At 41.1% G+C, this 19,611-nt stretch overlaps 3 protein-coding genes across 5 annotated transcripts in view; 2 read left to right on the top strand and 1 right to left on the bottom strand.

The window, feature by feature from the left end:
* LOC124069940 (inactive rhomboid protein 2-like) overlaps positions 1-2,702 on the top strand; it is a 30,481-nt gene extending 27,779 nt beyond the window's left edge. For all 3 annotated transcript variants that reach the window (XM_046409491.1, XM_046409483.1, XM_046409498.1), the window contains exon 18: positions 202-2,702. In XM_046409491.1, the coding sequence (XP_046265447.1) occupies positions 202-633 (432 nt within the window). In that variant the 3' untranslated portion in view covers positions 634-2,702. The remainder of the gene's footprint in view (positions 1-201) is intronic.
* Positions 2,703-3,907: 1,205 nt separating this feature from the next.
* aanat1 (arylalkylamine N-acetyltransferase 1) lies at positions 3,908-6,753 on the bottom strand. Its single transcript, XM_046409716.1, has 3 exons — positions 6,072-6,753; positions 5,454-5,608; positions 3,908-4,525 (listed from the first exon to the last, which is right to left on the bottom strand). The coding sequence occupies exons 1-3, from the start codon at positions 6,217-6,219 to the stop codon at positions 4,220-4,222; spliced, it is 609 nt and encodes a 202-aa protein (XP_046265672.1). The 5' UTR covers positions 6,220-6,753; the 3' UTR covers positions 3,908-4,219.
* A 657-nt stretch (positions 6,754-7,410) lies between these two features.
* The window catches only part of ube2o (ubiquitin-conjugating enzyme E2O), a 34,269-nt gene continuing 22,068 nt past the window's right edge, over positions 7,411-19,611 (top strand). The window contains exon 1 of the mRNA XM_046409433.1: positions 7,411-8,155. Within this exon, the coding sequence (XP_046265389.1) occupies positions 7,715-8,155 (441 nt within the window). The 5' untranslated portion in view covers positions 7,411-7,714. The remainder of the gene's footprint in view (positions 8,156-19,611) is intronic.

Below are 19,611 nucleotides of genomic sequence, written 5' to 3' on the forward strand. Positions count from 1 at the left end.
ATGTCCAGTGCTCATTCATACGTGTGAGTCTTTAGTGTATGTAGTGTGGGAGGTGTTTTCTTTGTAAGTGGGAATATAGAAGCACTTTTGGGGGGTTTTGCTGCAGCCAAAACTGGTTTGCATTTCTTTGTTATGCTGGCTTTAAGTTGAATCATGAAAGAGTCTGTGACTTGTCTTTTTTCCGATGTTCTCTCCCCACAGGTGGGTCCAGCGGGGTCTCAGTTTGGACTGCTTGCTTGCTTGTTCGTTGAGCTGTTTCAAGGCTGGCAGATGCTGGAGAAGCCATGGAAAGCCTTTCTCAAATTGTTTGGCATCGTACTCTTCCTCTTCCTGTGCGGCCTCCTTCCATGGATCGACAACATTGCCCACATATTTGGTTTCCTCAGCGGCATGTTGCTTTCCTTTGCCATCTTGCCCTATGTCACCTTCGGGACTTTTGACAAGTACCGAAAACGTATTCTAATTGTTGTCTCGCTGTTAGCCTACATCGGACTGTTCTCTTCCCTCATTGTTTGGTTTTATATCTACCCAATTAATTGGCACTGGCTGGAGCACCTCACCTGCCTACCGTTCACAAGCAAGTTTTGTGAAAAGTATGACATTGACCACAACATTGAACATGTGGTGCACTAGGCTCTAGGCTACTTGTGACATTGAAGAGGACCGCAGCGTCTTTGCTACTGATCTACTATCTTCGAGCCAATGACAAGGTCATCCCTTTCCAGGTCAGGCCTTTAAAGAATGTGGCAATCAAGAACATGATCAAAGAAATGGAACAGCACCTCTTGGTTTCTTAAAACTTTACTCAACCATTGTGATCCTCAGTAAAGTCTGGCACTACCTATCATGTTAACTTGCTAATGGGCTCTGTGATCCTTGGAATCAGACAAAAATAAAAGATACTCAGGATGTGTAGAGCTGGGTAGACCTTAATGAAAAGATCTAAAAAAACAAGACACTTTCTGGTTCCTTCAGATCACGTGAAGTCTCCTCAATTCTAAAGAAGTGATAGAAGAACAAAAGGGCATCTCTGGCCTACAGTCACTTTTTTCCCTTTAACTATATGAATGACAAACAGCTGAGATTTAAAGGAAGATTGATGCCATAGTGGGCCTTGAGGTATGTCAGATGCCTCCTCCCACTAGTTCTCGTTTTCGGTAACACTGGGTTTATCACTACACATGCTGTCATTCAGTTCCACTGCTTTGTAGTATCTGGTAAAATGCTTTCAGAGCTTTATTTTTATTTTTGCTCTTTAGTATGCATGCACTTTGCATGTCTTTGGAGCAGTGAAATGCTCTGCTATGTTATCCTAAAGGTAATGATGTTGAAGTATTAAATGTGCAGCTGAATAGTTAAAGTATCAGTGGTCAGTTAAGGCAAGATTTCTATCTACAACCACAAGTTGCCTTAAACAGACTATGCCATTTTACAAAGATGCCTCATTTTACCTTTGTGTCCGGCCTGTGATCAACTTGCTGAATGCTGATGAACACATTTTTGACCCTGATCTACCAAAGGAATGTCTCATATTGCTTATATGCATGGTGTTTGGTGGTTAATTTGTCTGTCACTGCCACAAGCACAAATTCTCACTCAAGCGCTGATTATAACGTCTCATATTTGTCTGATAACACAGTGGTGCCTAAACCATTTTGTAGATTTACTCTGAAAAAATATCATGAAAATAATATTTATTCTAGGTGTAATTATCTAAATAGGCTTTTTTTTGTTAGGTCAAAGAAACTTTTGTACTATATTTCTATATGACTCAGTGAAAGTAAGTGATCATAGAATCACAAGATGTGATTTACGTTTCACTCAAGCCTTAATATGTTCATGTAATATACAGTAAAAAGGCTTAGTTTTTACATTGACTTCGACTATTACTTGTGAATACTCTTCTTGACAAAAACAATACAAGAAAGATGATTTTAACCTGTTTTAAATAGTACTGTTGCTGCAGACATGGGTCTTTCCTCAGACATGTTGAGACTAAACCTGGACAAAGTGTTGTTTTGTATTTTATCTTTTTTTTTCTTTGTTTTTTTTTTTTTTTTTTTTTTTACACATTTCAAACATGAAACATTTCTCTCACAGGTTCCCAACTTTCGTCCTGGACCTGGTTTCTTGTTGTTCATGATTCTGGCATCTGTTAGGAAAGCCACCTTAATGACTGTTGTGTGGGGGATTATGTGTGTGTCTGAGTGAGTTATGAGATTATGTGTTTGTGGGGCTGACTCACAGATCATCTGCTGTTGTTGTGAACATGATTTGTTAAATATGTGAAGAAAAGGTGGTGTGTTGGACAATTCAGATGTTTTAATTATTTTTAACACAACAGATTGTAAAGGCCATCTGTTTTGAGACATAGATCTTTGCCCTTATACAGTAAATGGGCAAAGTGTGAACAGTGACATCCACCTCTTTTTAGGAAACCTCTTTACTGTGCCTTTTTTGACGTGAGCATGAGTGTTTGATCTGAACCATAACAACCTACATCTTCAATCATGACGATATGCAGCTGGGTTTGCATTGGGACCAAAAAATTTCACCCCTTTTTCTATATATTGGAATGAAAAGGGAAAGTTTCAGATGAATTTTCAGGTCATGGTCAAGGTACTGTTCTGTTTTGCTTCATGTGAAATTCTATCTGTGTTAAAGCAGCCCTGTTGAAATAAATGCAATTTTACTAATATTGAGGTTGTGTGTTAATGAGAAGTTTCATTTCAGTCTGATGGAGTATTACCCATTCAACACTGAGTTTGTTAGTTTATAGCTTTTATAGCATTTACTGTGAAACCCTACAAGAGAACATTGTTTTTTTTACGTTAGAGTATAACTACAAATTATATTTTCATGGGTCTGACTTGCGCACTGATGTAAATTCATTAATGACCACAAATCCTAAATTCCTGTCACTAGCAGAAGTGGTGAAATTAATACAGTAATGTGATTAGAGGTTGCAGAATGGCTGCTAAATCATCCTGGCAGTGAGATTTTATTCTCAACTACTGTTTCCATTTTTTAATTTTTAGACCAACGTGGAGGAGGGGTCCTTGAAGTGCTTATAAAAATGGTCAGACACATCTTCAGTTCCATGAAAACCAGGTAAACTGCATCTGCAGATGATCGGCTTTAAAAATGGCTGTTGCTAATAGACATGCTAGAAAATAAGCCTTTATTATTTTAAGAACAACACAGTGTAAAAAAAAACGATATTTGTCTTGATTCAAGACTTTGGGAGGCAGAGGTGGTGATTGTCCACAAGGAAATGGTGAAAGGAGACTATCTAGGAGGTGTATACATGAAGTATATCTAAATCTACTTATTCCTGTTCTGGTGAGTTTATGTGTACATACATTATGTTGTAATCAATGAAAAGCTATAGGTTTTTAAAAAACATCAAATACTGTACACATTTTACAGACTTTCAGAACATAGGCTTTTGTCACAGTTACTGATGGAGACAGACAGGGCCATTCAAATCTTCACATAAAACAAAAGACAAGCATGTTCAAGTCAGTACATTGACTTGTTATTGGATGTTTGATTGCTAATGTCCCTCCCTTTGCAGTTCTGTTTCATAGACATTGAAGGCTAACTGTTTACTTTGGCATATTGCTTCACATCATACCATAATTCGTAGTTATACAAAGTGTAACATAAACGGTAATACTGATAATAGTAATAGTAGTAATACAGATACTGGTTTTATTAACTCGACACCCTCCTTTCTGGCTTCATGCAGCATCAAACTGCTATATATATATGATATATATAACTCATATATATATCATATATATGTACAAACAAGGCATTTGTGTTCTATTGAATTTGAATAAATATGTATCAAAAATGAAAATAAAGCTGCTTTTTACAGCAAAATTTGAAGATTTCAAAACTTTGTTCTATAATGATTTAGTTGACATTCCTTACTCTCAGTAGACTACAGATCAATTTATTTGTACTCTCTGACCACTTTTCCAAACAGCTGTTTTGGGCAGCTGGATAGCAGCTCTTTGTTTTTGACTCTGCAGACTGAACACATACCTCGCTGCCTGTTGAACAACCCTCACTCACAGCAGTGATCACAAACACTGCCAGTCGCTCACGTACAACAAAGCTTCTCAGAGGTCCCCCTCATCCTCTTTCCAAGAGGAGGGAGGCCCACCGCCACTTGTGCCCAGGGACAATCCACATTTAAGTCCCTCTGTCCTCAACAGCCACTGTTGCGACGCATGAAGGCATGGCCCCTGACAGGGTAGAACATCTCGATGAAGGTGAGCGGTCCCACTGTGATCTCACTGGGCCCCTGCACCTTGAAGCCTGACTTCTGGTAGAAGGGAACCAGGAAGTCTTCACACATGAGTACAGCTCGGCGGACGTAAGGCAGGCAGCGGAGGTACTGCAGATAGCGCCACATCAGGATGGAGCCTTTGCCCTGCTGGCGAAAGGTCCGGTGCACAGCGAGGACGTGGATATGGACAGTGGTCCCATGAGGCTTATGGAGAGTCAGGGCATCCTGGAAAACAGAGAGGGAGGGTTGAAGTGTAAGAAAAAGTCAGTGCTGTGTTGTTGAGACAGCTGTTGGTCTTCTGATGGCAGGACTTAGCATCAGGTTAGTCAGTTTTAACTCTAGGCCTAAATACTTGATACTAAAGAGAGAAACAACTGTGAAAAGTTCATGTTGAGATCAGGTTTCTCACTACAGCTTAGGAGCCAGATTTTTCATTCTCCTTTTCACAGGGTCTTCATCACTTTAAGCTGTGATGCTTTGCTTCATGTGGGGTGTCAAGCGTCTGCTAGCCACCAGAGTCACATGTATGGGAAAACAAGACAGATCAAATTTGTCTCAAAGAGCAGAGACACTATGTTATTTTTGTTATGTTATTGTGAAATTGTGATTTATAAAAGAGCTGACACACAGACCTTTGGCACTTTAAAGACTGTGAATCGTTTGCAGTGCCCTGCACATTTGTCTGGAACCCTCCCATATATCACTACTCAATGAATGAGCATGTGAGAACTAAAACTTTTGAATCTTAAATCTTGTAAACCATTTCGGGTTTGCGCTATCACAAGAATGTTCAGAAATATTAGTTTGAAACAAACATTAGTAGTTGTACAGCAGCTCTAAAAAACCCAGAGACAAATTTCTTTTTCTAGAGGCTCTGGATCTCTTGCACTTTTTAGCTTACTCTTCAAGTATCATAAGAGGCCCTGGCATTGAAGCTTACTCCCACCAATTTGAATCTTTCCACTCCAAGATTTAGATTGATCTGTATAGCATTTATTCTCAGCATCTGAATTTCCAAAGACATTATAACATAAATGTACTCTTGAATCTTTCACAATCTCTTTTCTTAATCTGTCCTGGACCTCGTCTTGTAATTTTCTTGCCAGCCATCCTGAAGTAAATCACTATCCAGGTGTCCTCTGCTCTGTCTTACCATGGTAAGCCTCTCCTGGTCCCACAGTGAGCCAATGATGAAAGCCACCAGACGTCCCTCCTCGAACCAGCCAAGAGACAGCTCAGGGCACAGGGTGAGGAAGTGACGCACCTCGTCCAGGTGGAGAGGACACTCGCCGGACACTGAGATGAAGGCTGTGTGAAGGAAAACCAGTGTGATCAAAAATTAGACATCAAGACAACCTGCATGATAGACAAATAAGCGGGTTGTTCTGACTAGGACGTACTGGATCTCAGGCAGACATGTTAAGAATGTTGAAGGCACCTGGACTCATAAGCGCATACGAGTTAAATCACCCTAACTTTTGTAGGGAGCTACACTGTAAGAAAGATGTTAGAATAGATAGAAGAAAAACTTTTCTGTAAATGTAATTGGTGTTACTAAATCAGAGTTATCATCAGAGAGAGAAAGCTTAACTTTTATTAGTCACTAAAAACATGAACTGAGGCTGGTGTTGTCTGAGTCGGAATGTACGTTTTTCCTGTAAAATGAAGAAACGTTCCCGTGTGCGTAACTGTACCGGGAAAACGTCCGGTAATTATTGTTTTTACAAAAGCCAGTAACATGTGAGATAATTCAGTGAAAGAGTCTGCTTACCCTCTCTCTCAATCTCGAACACACTGATGGCATCCTCCGGGCTGAGGGAGCGGAACTCGCTGGCCGGCAGCGTGTGGCGGCGGCCCCGCGGCACCGGAGAGCGCATGTGAAGCGGCTTCATGAACGGCACTGCGCTCACTACCGACATGCTCTCAGTTTTTTCAACAAAAGCTTTTACTGTAAAGCAATGGATAAAGTTATTGCTCACTGATTTTCTGCTGCTCTGTCTTTTAACACGATTCCCTCCTCGTCTAATAGCCCGCTCCGTGCGTAACAGCGCTGCGCATGAAGACTGAGAAGAGAGTGGCGCACCGTCAGTATTTATACTCTCGGTGCGCAGGGGTGGTTGTTTATAATCCTGAGGCGAGCTGGATGACCCTCCATTTCCCGTGAGTAAACTGAACAATAAACATATTTAGTCGGGGTCAGGAGGGATATTTGTATGTTGAGAATTAACCTCGTCATGCCACCATCAGACCCGCAGCAGATTTGGATTTTACTGATCCTGTGTTGAAGTTCTCACACCAACATGTTACCGACCTATTATCAACGGTAAATTCAGGGGCAACATTCAATAAAGTGACTCACCTGGGGTATAGGGTGGGTGATAAACCAACAAAAAAAGAGCACGAGCAATTATTTTTATCCATCACTCAGTGTCTGTCACATACTGCTGCTGCTTAAATGGGCCATCTTAAGGACTCAATTTACCACTCTTCATGTGATTTCTCTGAGGGAGACTTTCCATTGGCCTCTCATTGTCCCTTTAAGTCGAGTTAGCAATCATCCCATGCTTTATTTTCCAGATCTCTAAGAGGATTACAGGATGTGTAGGAGTTTGTTTGTCACCTCGTCAGTGTTAAATAAGCTATGTTAAGAATTTTAATTAGTCATTTGGTTTTATGGACAATTGTTGTCCTTTTCACACCAAAATTACAAAATTGTCCCACAAGATGTAGTCCCCTCATTTAAAAACCACTAAGCACAACAGCTGAAAATAAATACTTTACTGTATTTTTCACATGTAACTTGTATTTAGGAGTGAACTGGTGTGGTCCGGTGACGCAAACTGACAGTAAGAGCAGAACAACTCTCTGGAAGGGTCACAAGACCTGCAGATAATTTCCATCTCCATAAACAATGAGTTCAAATTTTCCAATAAATAAATAAATAAAAAAGTAAGACTTTACTTAATACTTAAACAATTTACAATATAAATGCAGACTATTTACAGCTGTTCAGTTGACTCCTGACAACTTTTCATAATACATTAATGTTCCTCTCTTTATGAGAAATGAGATTACAGTTCATTTTCAGATTTACAATAAAACATAGAGTTAATGTAACATTCAGATGCTGTTAAAATGTGGTCCCGCACAGTCACAACAGAACATCGGTTTAATTGAAAATACACTTCTGTACATCTGTCCAAACCCTCCTTGAAAAAGTGTATTAACAAGTTATTGCTCACACTGCCGCTCGGTGGTAAGAGAAGGTATTGCGTGATGACGCTGTCACACTGCGCTAGTTACGCTGCTACCCGTACCGACGTAAACACGTGCACTTCGCTGCTTCCAGGTTACAGTTTTTTTCATTCCACCGTCATTCTCGCGCTGTAGCATCATTCCCTGACAACAGCAGCGATGGCGGAACCCGTAGCATCGGATGCGGCGGCCAAAACGGACGCAGCAATAGCGGCAGCATCTCCGACCCCGGCCCTCTCTCCCGCAGCCAGCCCTGGCTCGGAACCTCCATCCATGGCTCTCTCTCCCACGGCGGATGGCTCCCAGCGGCTGCTCTTCTCCCACGACTTGGTCTCCGGGCGGTATCGCGGCTCAGTCCGGTTTGGCCTCGTACGGATGATCCACGGCGAGGAGGATTTTAATTCAGACTCAGACCTCGACGATGGCGGAGGGAGAGGCGGTGGTGGTGGCGGAGGAGGTGGTGGCGGAGGAGGAGGACGAGTCCCTTGTGGTTCGGACACTGAGAGCGCTGTGGACACCCCGAGTCGGCCTCTCGTCAGGGGATTTGTCCGCGTCCAGTGGTACCCTGAAGGAGGAAAGCAGGACATCAGGGAGACAAAGGTATCACATACCAGCTAATGTGTTAATTGTTTACACTAAGACTGAGTTATTCTCTTAGATTGCCTTGAGGACTTTATTGTTTTTAATGGGCTGTTTTTGGAAGAGACAAGTCCACTTGCCAACCAGTTAGGAATAAGGTTCATCTAATCTGCCCATCTGAAACGCATAACCTAGCTCGCTAACTAGATAGCATTTAAGCACACATGCTAGTTAGCAGTTTAGCTCATAGCCTCATGTCACTTTGCTGGTGCTGGCAGGCTAAACAGGGTTGTTCCACCTGACTACGTGTAGCCGCTAATGCATCAAATATACACGACTGGCTTTCCGTCTGTAACTTAGATGCTAACTGCAGGTTTTGGCAGGTGCAGGTCCCCACCAGGAACCTTACACCTATTGATTAGCTCGTGTTTGACTCATTGTAGCTTCTCATCTGGGTGTGACTTGGCCTGAGACCAAGCATTGTTGTCATTCACTTTTTATGATCGGACAGCCGTCGTTATTCACGACCTGGCAAACCTGTCTGACCTGTCGTCTTCAGTGACAGCGCTGGACAGACAGGCAGCACAGGTAGATGGCACAGAGGTTCTCATCACTGGTGTTAACTTGTCAGTTTTTACCAGAAATGTCTCTGATGCTGCAGGTGAACTCAGTCTAATTCACTTTTGATCAGCAATTGTGTGATTGCAATTAGTTGATTTGATCACTTTAATTGTCTGTTGTCATTTATTAGGCTAAAATGGCATAATAGCATTTGCAAGTTTCAGCTATGTTTGTTTGGGTTACAAAAAGTCCAAAAAATATAATAGTCTAATTTAGCATCAGTTCACCTGTTTCATCAAAACAACAGCCCAACACTCAAATATATTTGTTTTACTATATGACATCAGCAAATATTAATATTTGAGAAGATGGAACCAGTGCACTTTGTTTTGTTTTCTTAAGACATTACCTCAAGGATTTATTGATATGGTAACTTGACATGAAATTTCTGAAATTTCCTCACAGCTCATATAACACGTAGTAAACAATCAGTTGTCAGTCAGTGGTATTTGTCTAATCACATCATGCCAAATGGATGGGTTTATCAGTGACAATGGGTGGAGAAAATTAAACTATAAATAAATAATTCGCCTGACATTGCTGACCAATTGCTGGTGACAGTGGTAGTAAACTTTGGTTGTCTCACAGCACTAGTCAAAGAGGCTTTCCTGAGTCATCATTGTGGCTGTATAAAACCCCAAAGCCCTTGGAATCTGGACTAAAATCGTTTCAGGGGTTTTCTTAACAGAAGTACAGACATCAAATAACTTAGCTAACCTGCCTTATACTCACTGTTTTGCCTGTGCAGGTTTGGTAACTTTGACTTAGTTCATAGGAAAACATGAAATGCGTGTCAAGATTTCTGGATAAAAGATGGTCCCGCCTTGTTTCATTTAGAGATACAGCTGGGTGTACATCTATTGTCCGCAATCAGATTTACATTTAGATTTTTTTCATTCTACAACCAAATTAATTCAAGTGTAACTGTTAAAGAAATGGGAAATCTGCTGTCATGTATGTTTGCCAGGGATTCTCTAGGTTTCCCTTGGGATTTGTGGAAAAGGGTCACAGGGTTTAATGCAAGATTGATCTGGAAAAAGCTCGTACAGGCTTTAGAGACACAGGATGGGACTAGAAGAAGCCATTTTAAGGTCCACTGTTGCCTTGTTTTGCCCTTTGAGCTAAATGAGTAAAGTTCTGGTCTGAGTGTCATTCAACCTCTGTCACAACCAAAGCCCTGTGAAACAATGAAACTGATGTTTACTCACCACGTGTACTGTTAATGCTGTGTCATTACAAGCCCATGTCCCCAAAGGGTCTAGTGTGTGCTAGTGTGCGCATGCTTAGATTTCATTCTGTAGTATTCTTGTTTGTGTTTTATTCTAGGTGTGTGTTTGTTTGCTTATCTGCATGCACCACATGACCTATCTCAGCAGTCTCTGTCTTAGTTGCATATATCCTGAGAGCTTGGTGAAGGTTCTAATCAATAATTCACGATTACTTCCTGCAGTGTGCAAAGTTGCATGTCTTTAAGATGATATTTCCACCAAAATTTGACTTATATTTATTCCGCAGGCGGCACCTTAATTAAAATGTTTTCTCTCAGGAGCAGTCAGTGGAGGTAAAAGTGATGCTCTGCCACACTTGTCAGGCTTTCTCCTGAGGTTAATAAAACCAGCATTTTCACAGCAAAATTAGAGTTTTGATAGGAGTTTAGAGCACGGCAGCAGCCGTTAGGTGCAAATTATAAATGATTCTTTTATTCTTAGTTTCTTTGTTGATTCATCATAATGCAGTAAAATGGACTTTACCTTATCAAACTTCATTTTTTTATATCTTCCTGCTTGGAGAAGGAAGTGGGACCTGGATGATTCATGGACATACATGTTTTTAGCATTTCCTTTTTGTTTCATGGGAATAAACAGGGTAGGCAGCTTAATGAAAACTGAGACCACAGACCACTGATATTCATTTTTTGGCAAACCGATTCAAAAGATGTGTGACCAACTGTGGCTGACAAGGACGTTTATCTGCATGTTGCAGACTCGCTAAACACATGAACATCATTATATCACACAGCTACCACACATCACGCAGGTCCTTTGGAGATGGTCTGTGTAAAGAGGGGAAACAGCAACACAAAGAGCAGCATAAATGGTGTTTATTATAATTTAGTGTTTCAGGATGTGTTGTATAAATGTTGTAATCTAATATCTCAGGGCACTCCGTCAGTTAGAGACACAAATGAAAAATGACTCTGAATGTGCAGCTAATTAATTAGAATGAATTTTCTGTGTAAACGAATGTACTGATGCCTTGGCAAAACGAGAGCATCATTTCCATAATCACTTATTTTTCGGCATTCGTGTAGCTGTATTTTGAAAACTTCTTTTTGCAACAATAGTACACCAGAAACCATTTTGAATATGCTGTTATCACATTGCCTTTGCACTCCCCGTTAGCATGTTTGTCCAGTCCTTTTATATCAACACAAATTAAAAATACTCACATGCTAGGCTGTTCCTCATTGTGTTACAAGAAGTTATCTGAGTACACTTAACACATTACTTTGTAAAGTCTTAACCCAAGCACTAACAACGATTTATTCATATGATCCGCGTCTAATGCTGTGTCAGTGGAAAAAATGCAAAACACTTTCAGCATCACTTTCTAAAGAACTTTGCAATCGACTCTTGGTCTGGCTTGTATTTGCAGCCTCCTGTAGTGGGATAGGCTGAAGTTTCACCAGTAGCCTTTTAATGGAAACCATCTGGAATCTTTCTAACTATGTCCAGAGCACCAGAGCAAGTGATGGAGCTTAGTTGTGCATCATAGTGCAGGTATGATTGTGGCTAGCTCAGCTGTCAGCTGAACTGCTTTCAGTTTCGCTGCTGGTTTGGTAGTGAGGTAGTCAGGAACATGGCTGACTTGTTTTCATTGCCTGCAAGGCTTCAGAGCAGTGGTGCAGAGGGCCTGATTAAGCGGTTGCCTTTTCTTTTTCTCAGCCTGAGTGTGTACAGTATCTACAGTGAGCTACATACTCACAGTATGTTGTATTATTGTCTGATATTGGATCTTGTTGTCATGGTTTACATACAGTTCAGTCACTATATAACTAACCGATCTTATTCTGTTGCAAAGGAACAAAAGACCAGATGCTCAATTCATCTGAACCTTTTTTTTGGTTTGACAAGAAAATGCAGTAATAAGCACAAGGACACTGACACTGTCTGTACTTTGCCAGTGTATCAGTACTTTGATTGTGTATCAAGACGAGTATTCGACTGCTCTTCTTGGGAAGGTATTCAGTTTACAATTTTAGGATTCCGATATTTTTTTATTTACTCCTATATGTAGGCTCCCAAAATCAATGGCGAACCACAAAATGCATTTGGCCGTACATTCTTGTAATATAATTATGCTTTTTAATTGCATTGTTAAATATGGAAATATTTACTTTCTCAGCTTGGATGCCTGACGTCCCACTCACTCACAGCAGTGAACATCACACTCCTGTTCACCTTCACAGTTCAGGGGAAGACAAAATGCTGAAGACCTCAGCTGTGTGGGAACACTTTACCTTGAGTGATGACAAGGGTGGAGACAAAGGTGGCCTGCCATGTATGCAGTTTGAAACTGGCGCAACAACCATAAAAAAAAAAAAAAGTAGTAGGCTGTTTTTCCGTGTGAAAAATAATGAGACCATCCTGGTTTGCAAACTTGGATAAGCTAATATCTGTAGTCCATTCATCACTTTTGTTTAATGAGTAACATTACACATGATAATATGTGCACTTGCTTGGCAGGATTTTCTGCACTTCTGTGTATCACAGGCCTTTAGCTAAATGACAGCCAATTAGATTTTTCTTTTTTTTTTTACCAACAGGTAATTTTATTTAAAATGCATTTTTATGTTCATTTTCAGTAAAATGCTTTTTCTAAAGGTGTGATTCTACCATTACTTTTATTGGTGTGACAGTATAACAATTAAAAAGAAATATAGATTCCAGAATTATTAGCATTAAAGTTGTGACTTTGACAGTCTGCTTTGTCCCACTGCCTGCTCCAGGCTTGCCACAGTCCCGAGTTAGCATGACCAAACACACAGAGCCCTGTTGCTGCAACACAACCTTGAAATTTCCATCCAAGGACAGAAGCGCACTGCAGCAAGTTGCTAGCAGTGGGATGCACTGAAAGAATAGCAGTGCATGCCGTATCTGGTACCTCAAACACTCAGCAGTGCACTGCTGTGACCCCCTAAAGTTTTGTAAGGTAACTCCTGGTATGCATAGTGATGCTCAAGGCTTTAACATAATGAGAAGGTAGGTGTTAGGACAGAGGGGTCGAATTGAGCTGTGATGCAGAAGGAGAAAAGTGTAGAAGTGGAACTGTAGAGATGCTGGACAAAGTACCTTGAAAACTGAATACCGCTTTAAAACAAAACAAAACAAAAAACAGCTGGATCACTAAACTATTAACAAAAAATAAATGAAACGAAATAAAATAGAATAAAATCTTGATTGGAAAGAAGGTAATGAGACAGGCAGACAGTTTGGTGCCAGATGGCTGGTATGGTAATGTGCTGGCTTTCAGTTTCTGAAATGGTAAGGTTCCCACCTTCTGCTCTCAGAGCCATTTTTAACACCCATCCTCTTCTGACGTGCTGCCGTTTCACAATGCCCTCAACTGAGCAGTGTTACAGTGCAGTCCTGAAACGGCACTTTCCTTAATACCACCTCCTCCAGCTTGCTGCGACATGTGTTTAATGAATTCAATGTGACTGCTTGCGGGTCCATGACCCCCACTGTCACATTTGACATTTGGTAGCCTATGTTATACTTTAATCAGTTGTTTTCTTTGAAAGAGAGAAAAAAATATTAGATAATAAACCCACTGAGTCTAGTTTTTATGAAGTGGGCAGGGAGACTCCTGGGGTTTTATTGCTTTTGATCTTTTATTGTCCTGGTAGTCCTTGTTTTAGAGCTATTCATCTGGTCAGATTGTAACAGCAACTATAGTCAGTCTGTTATCTCAGTTATCTGTCAGAAAGAAGGACTTCACATATCTATATACAGTATAATGGGTATTTGGCTAAAAAACTGAGATGACATCAGATGACTGTGGCAGGTTTATTGATAGCTGTAGTAGCAGAAAGGTTATATGTGGTGGTGTGTGACCCCCAACCCTCTGGTCCTGTAACCTTAGCATGGAAAGGAATGATCAATCAGCCATCAATCTCTTTGGCACCAGGTTTTCTTTGCTCCACACAGCAGTCTTTGTTTAAAATGGTTCACCATAACTTTATTGCTTTTCTAATGGTGAAAATGGCCTTTCTGTTCATGTTGTTTGTAGAACAGTTGCTGAAAAAAATAGTCTCTCCCACCCCCCGAGCTTAAGGTTGTCTACTAGAAATGAATGGGAAACTGTAAAAATCCATTAAAACACGGGGGGTGGGAAGAGGGCGAGCACTGCAGGTGCTGGATGCTGTGACCGCAGGGTGACTCCCATCTGTCAGCCTTAGCCGTCCAACTGCAGAAGTCTGGTTGTAGCCCCATTGAATAGAAACAGCAAGAATCATCTGTCCGAAAAGGCCTGACTGCTGAATTACTCTCAAGTCACTTCACCACACAGATCTCCTTCAGCTCCCATCCATACTCTGCTCATGATCACACAAATTGTTTTCATTCTCATCCAGGCCTCGGCTCTTCAAAAGCGTTTCAGCTGCGATATTATCAACCACTTAGGAAGAGATTGTCTTTCTGCTAAAATGCTTTAAAGACACGAGGCCAAAATCTGTTTTCAGATGGTCGCCTTGTTGATTCTTGGAAAAATGGAAATGCCTAAAAGAAGAATCAGCTTTTGTCAAAAAGTATTGGTGGGCTTGTGTCTTTGGATCAGGATGATGTGTCGTCGTTCACACACGATAAAACAATGCTTCTTGGAATAAACAACAAAATAAACCATCTTTCAGTAAAATAAATCATCTTTAGCTTGTATCCTGTGGCTCTTTTATCTCCACATATATTCTCAACACTGAGTAGCTTCTAAATGAATAATCTCAGTTAGTGGATGGTTTAAAGCAGCCGTCAGCATCGCGCAGTGGCCTCCACATTTCTCTGCTGAGCAGACTGGAGTGCTCACATTAGCTATTTCTATTTTCTTTTTTCTGATTGTGCTAATTAACTTAAGACAAAAGTCATTTATTCTGTCACACTCAATCTGTGATTTACTCTTTCAAATAATCTTAGTGGTCTTTTGTATTCCTGTGTTGACCTTCTACATGTCATTTGATTATATATAGTGATTTAGTAAGATTCATTTCTAAAATGCTTATGATGTGGATAACAAGCAGTAGAATTTATTCTCTATTTTGAAACTGACCTAGTGCTGTAAGCCAAAAACAGTCACCCTTAGATATTTCAGACTGTACATTATGCTCCGAATTTGCAGCATTAACGCCCTCAGATGAGGGTTTGATTGCTGATACTCATCCCTTACTGCTGTTTGCTAAGGAGCTGTGTGCAGGTGCTTGTGCTTCACTGTCAGACGTTTGTGTAATCTGGGACATGAGGCTGTTGCCAAGGCCCACCCAACAGCACTTTGGAGTGCAGAGCCTTAGTTATGGTTTTGAACAGGTGCCAGGTTGGCGTAGGAACACACACAAACAAACGAACACTCAAGCTTCCTGAGAAATAGTGCGCCATAAGATTTTGTCATCAGCTATTGCGGTTTTGTCTACTTCCTCTAAAACCAGCTCTGCTGCTGCATTGCTATTATTTTATCATGTCTGAATGAAACCTTCAAGCAAATGCATGCAGTCCTCCTCATGTTGTACACTGAAGTGAACTGGGTGTGTGCATACATGCGGGCGAGCATGCAAGGAGGCACATTTACACATTCTTAAATGTAATATTAAGTAAAACTACAAATAAATGTTCTTTGTGAAAATCAATAATTAAACAACATACACAACTCCATTGCTTAACTTCAAGTTGTGTAACTGCAAGCCTTTTGTCATTTTTGACCGCTTCAAGCACCCATACTTTAACAGTTTAACACTGCAGTTATCCTTTTTAGCTAGGCTTCTAATATGCTTGCCAATAACATCCTTCAGTCAAAAATGTGATTTTCTTCTTGTTCCCACAGTTGAATTCTTGAGCTTCACCATGTAGGCTGATGCATGTAAAGTTATCTCCAGCAACAACTTATCCAACTTGCTAATTAATTTTGTTGATGGCTCACGTAAGTTAGAGTGCATCTCTTTAGTTTTGCTTTCTGCATTACAGATATTGCAGTGAGTGTTGTCTGTGTCAGTGTGCTCTTGCTTAAAATTTGGCACCAGTTCATTTATCATGAATAGGTAATCAGTAGTACCAATGTGATTTTCTTTCATACCTTTCCCCCTTTTTGTCCTGGAGAAATTTCATTTAGATTTAGTTACAAGTTACTTTTACGATTATTATATGCAGCAGTAGATTTTTCCTTATTTAATGTGGATTGTACCACTGATTCTTAATGGTTATTTTCAGGCTGGAGTTGTCTACCTGTGTGGATTGATACACATCTGCAGCATCATGTCGGACAAATCCAAGCCTGCCAATAATTTCCCAGTTGTATCGCCTCTAATTATCAGTTGGAAGATTATGTCAGCTCGATATAAGAGGTCTACCCTTCTCCACCCTTTAGGTTCCTTCAGTCCTCAGCGCTCCCTTTTCTCTCATTTGCACCTCCCTGCCTATGTGCTCCCTCATCTTCCTCCCCCACCAGCTCTACATTTTCCTCCATCCTATCTTCTCCATATCTCTGTTTTCTCCTTAAATCCTCTTGCATTTCTCTCTTACCTTGTTTCCTCTTTTCTCTCCCCTCCCCCACTCTTTCCTCCCATCCTAACCCATCCTGTTAACTTCCTCCTCCCCCCTGCGTTCACCTCCAGCCTCTCCTCTCCTCCCTCAGTGTCCCAGCAGACCAGTGTTGGAGAATGTTGACGTAATGTGGTGCTGACTGAATGGTCGTCCAGCTCCTGCCCTGAGATAATGGATCTCATTTGATCCTCTCTGTGTCTGCATAGAATGCACACACACACACACACACACACACACGAATAGACAGACTAAGTAACTTGCCTCGCTGCTGGAGCCTGCATCCATCCCACCAACCCTGTTTCCTCCCATCGTTTCTTTCTCCCTCTCTCATCATCTCGGCTCCCTTTTTCCTCTGCAGTATTGGCCCTGCCCAGTGGGGAGACTGTCTGCTCTTTCTCTTTCTCTCTCTCTCTACCCTTTTTGCTCCCTCCTCTTTTTTCCTATCTCACTATCTGCAGTGTTTGCTGTGCTCTTGTCTATTTCTGGCTCTTGCTTTTCTCCTTTCCTCACCCTTTCCGTCTCTCTGCTGGGATCTGTCTCGATCTCCCACTTGTTGGCCTGAATGCCGTCTCCTCTGTGCCTCGTTCACTGCTCATCGTCATTTTCTCCCAGTCACACCCTTCTACCTCTCCTCTCCCCTCTCTTCCCCTTCGCCACCTTCTCCATTTGTTTCCTTGACTTTTCTCCATCTATTTCTTCATCTCATCCTTCATTTGCTATTTTCTGTCTCCATCTTATATTCTCTGCCTCTACGTCACTGTCTTTGTCTCCCTTTTCATCTGTCATTTCTTTATGTCATCTTCTGTTTGTGTACTCCTAATGTTCTGTGTCTTGCAGCTTTTGGTACCTTCCTCACTTTTCTGTGTCTTTATTTTCTTCTTGCTTTCTCCATTTTTTTCCATTTCATTTCTTAAACTGCACAGTAAGGACACTGCTTCATGGTAAATAATTGTGTGCCATTAGTCCTTTCCTTGTGGTCTGTACCTCCTTTCATTTTAACAGAGCTGTGCACCCTTTCTGTGTGTCCCAATCGATAGCCTTCAGTCTGACAGTACTGTCCTGCAGCAGCGAGGAGACGGCATCAGGGTGATTGATTGATGACTCAGTTGGTTATTGCTATATCAGCCAAAGTTGCAAAGACTTTGATTTGCTTTTTATTTTTTGCCTCATCGCACTTAAATATATTTAGGGTATATTTATATTTGATAAAACTGAGAAGGGATTGTATCAAGACTTTTTATAATTTATCTTTTATTAAAATAGTTATAAAGGTCTCCTTTGCTATACTTGCTTAGTCATACTCTAAGGTCATGCTCTGTTTTCTTCAGGGAGCACAGTATTGCGTATTGCCAGTGAGGAAGCTGTGACAGAGCAGTTCTCCTGACCAATAGGAGAGTAGGAGGTGGGCCCTCTAGCATATGCAGACCAGTGCAAACAAGCTTGAAAGGTGTGTGAATGAGTTATAAAGTGGCATCGCTGTTTAGCCAGATTGTTTTGGTGCCAGCAATAGTCGGGCCAATTTTTAAATACAGATTAAATTAACAAGATGTGATGATGAACTGGTGAGCTGTAATGATGCTGAGCCAGGCTAACATTTTCTCCTTGTTTCCAGTCTATGCTAAGATAACTGGCTGCTGGCATATTTACCATACAGACATGGGAGTGGTATCGGTCTTGTCATCTGACTCTCAGCAAGAAAGCAAATAAATATAATTGCTAACATAGCTTCAGCCATAACCCTCAAGGCTCAGCTGAGTGAATGGCGTGTGGACCCAGTAGGTCCTGCGCTGAAGAGTATGTTCACCTCCTCTTGGAGAATGGAGAATTATTTTCACTTTCTCAAAACTCTAATGATATAACAGAACAGTGATTTGCCCGAGGCTGAAGGCTGAGGTACAGGGTGCAGCACTGACTGCATCTTCATTGTCACAGATCAATATTTAACACTGTCTGTGGATAGCAATTTACTCAGAAGATACAGCACCGGCAGCTGTGTGTCACTACTGCAACCACCTCTATTTATGTTTATTTGACTTGCTCTTGTGTTTTGTGGATCAGATGGCTTGTTAGTACAGAGAATCTGAATCTGAAACATGAGACTGCATGGTATAGGAAACTGTCAGAGTGGGGAATAGGCGTGGCTCGCAGCCGCAGTCCTCTGCAGTGTCTCTTTGTCCCAGTCTTCCTCCTCCTTGTACAGCACCTGAATGGTGACTCGTGTTAATTAGGCCGGGAATTCAAAGCAAATGCTGTCCTCCATCGATTTTTGCAATCAATCCGGCCCTTCTACCTTATCGCCCTCGATGGAGAGGCAGCCAAGGTTGTCTTCTGTCTCAGAAGGTACCGTACATAGGTACATAGATAGACTCACGCTCATCCATTCATGCACATGGTTATGCCCATAACCATGTGTTTTTCTTTTGTTGTCTGACCAGCAGTGTCCTACCTATTTCCTCAGCATCACCACGAGACATAGCAACAGTCAACTGCTTTGCTGCAACCTAGTTTTATTGTTTTCTGATCCTTTTGCAATGCGTGTTTGCATCTAATGAAACGAATTGTGATAGAAGCTTCATATCACTATGATCAGTGTGATAGCACTGTCTTTCCTGGAGAGTAATCAGTCCCTCTGCAGGGGAATGCTGCTCTGTTTCAGAATTGATATGTTACATTTGCAAGGTATCTTTGCTATAAATGAGAAATTGAAATTACATTTATTGATAGGGGTATGCCATTACTAACCAGCCTTTTAATTACAGCTGGACAACCAGCAGATTTATCTTCTGGCCATAGTTTATAAAAGGAGCAAAGGTCCTGTTGTGGTTTTTTCTGTAGTCTTGGGTGGAGTGAGACCTAAGTGTGTGTCTGCTGTCTTCTGTGGCCTAAATGCTATTGATTTAAACACAGCATTTTTTTTAACTGGTGAGGAAATCAGTTACTAGAGTAGCGCACTGCAGCATGATGCGCTGAAGGAATATTAATGAAGAAGAGCTGTGTTTGTGTGTGCAACCCAAAAAATGCTTTGTATGTCTGAGCTTCACTCAGCTAAAAGGT

The sequence above is a fragment of the Scatophagus argus genome, chromosome 2, assembly GCF_020382885.2.
Source record: "Scatophagus argus isolate fScaArg1 chromosome 2, fScaArg1.pri, whole genome shotgun sequence".
Classification (NCBI taxonomy): Eukaryota; Metazoa; Chordata; class Actinopteri; family Scatophagidae; genus Scatophagus; species Scatophagus argus.

What these genes read in the sequence shown, in the direction of transcription:
- aanat1 (XM_046409716.1), bottom strand. Translation starts at nt 6,219, where the DNA reads ATGTCGGTAGTGAGCGCAGTGCCGTTCATGAAGCCGCTTCACATGCGC. An exon ending in GTTCGAGATTGAGAGAGAGG is followed by an intron (nt 5,609 to 6,071) that starts GTAAGCAGACTC and finishes TCCTTCACACAG; the next exon opens with CCTTCATCTCAGTGTCCGGC. An exon ending in ACCAGGAGAGGCTTACCATG is followed by an intron (nt 4,526 to 5,453) that starts GTAAGACAGAGC and finishes TCTGTTTTCCAG; the next exon opens with GATGCCCTGACTCTCCATAA.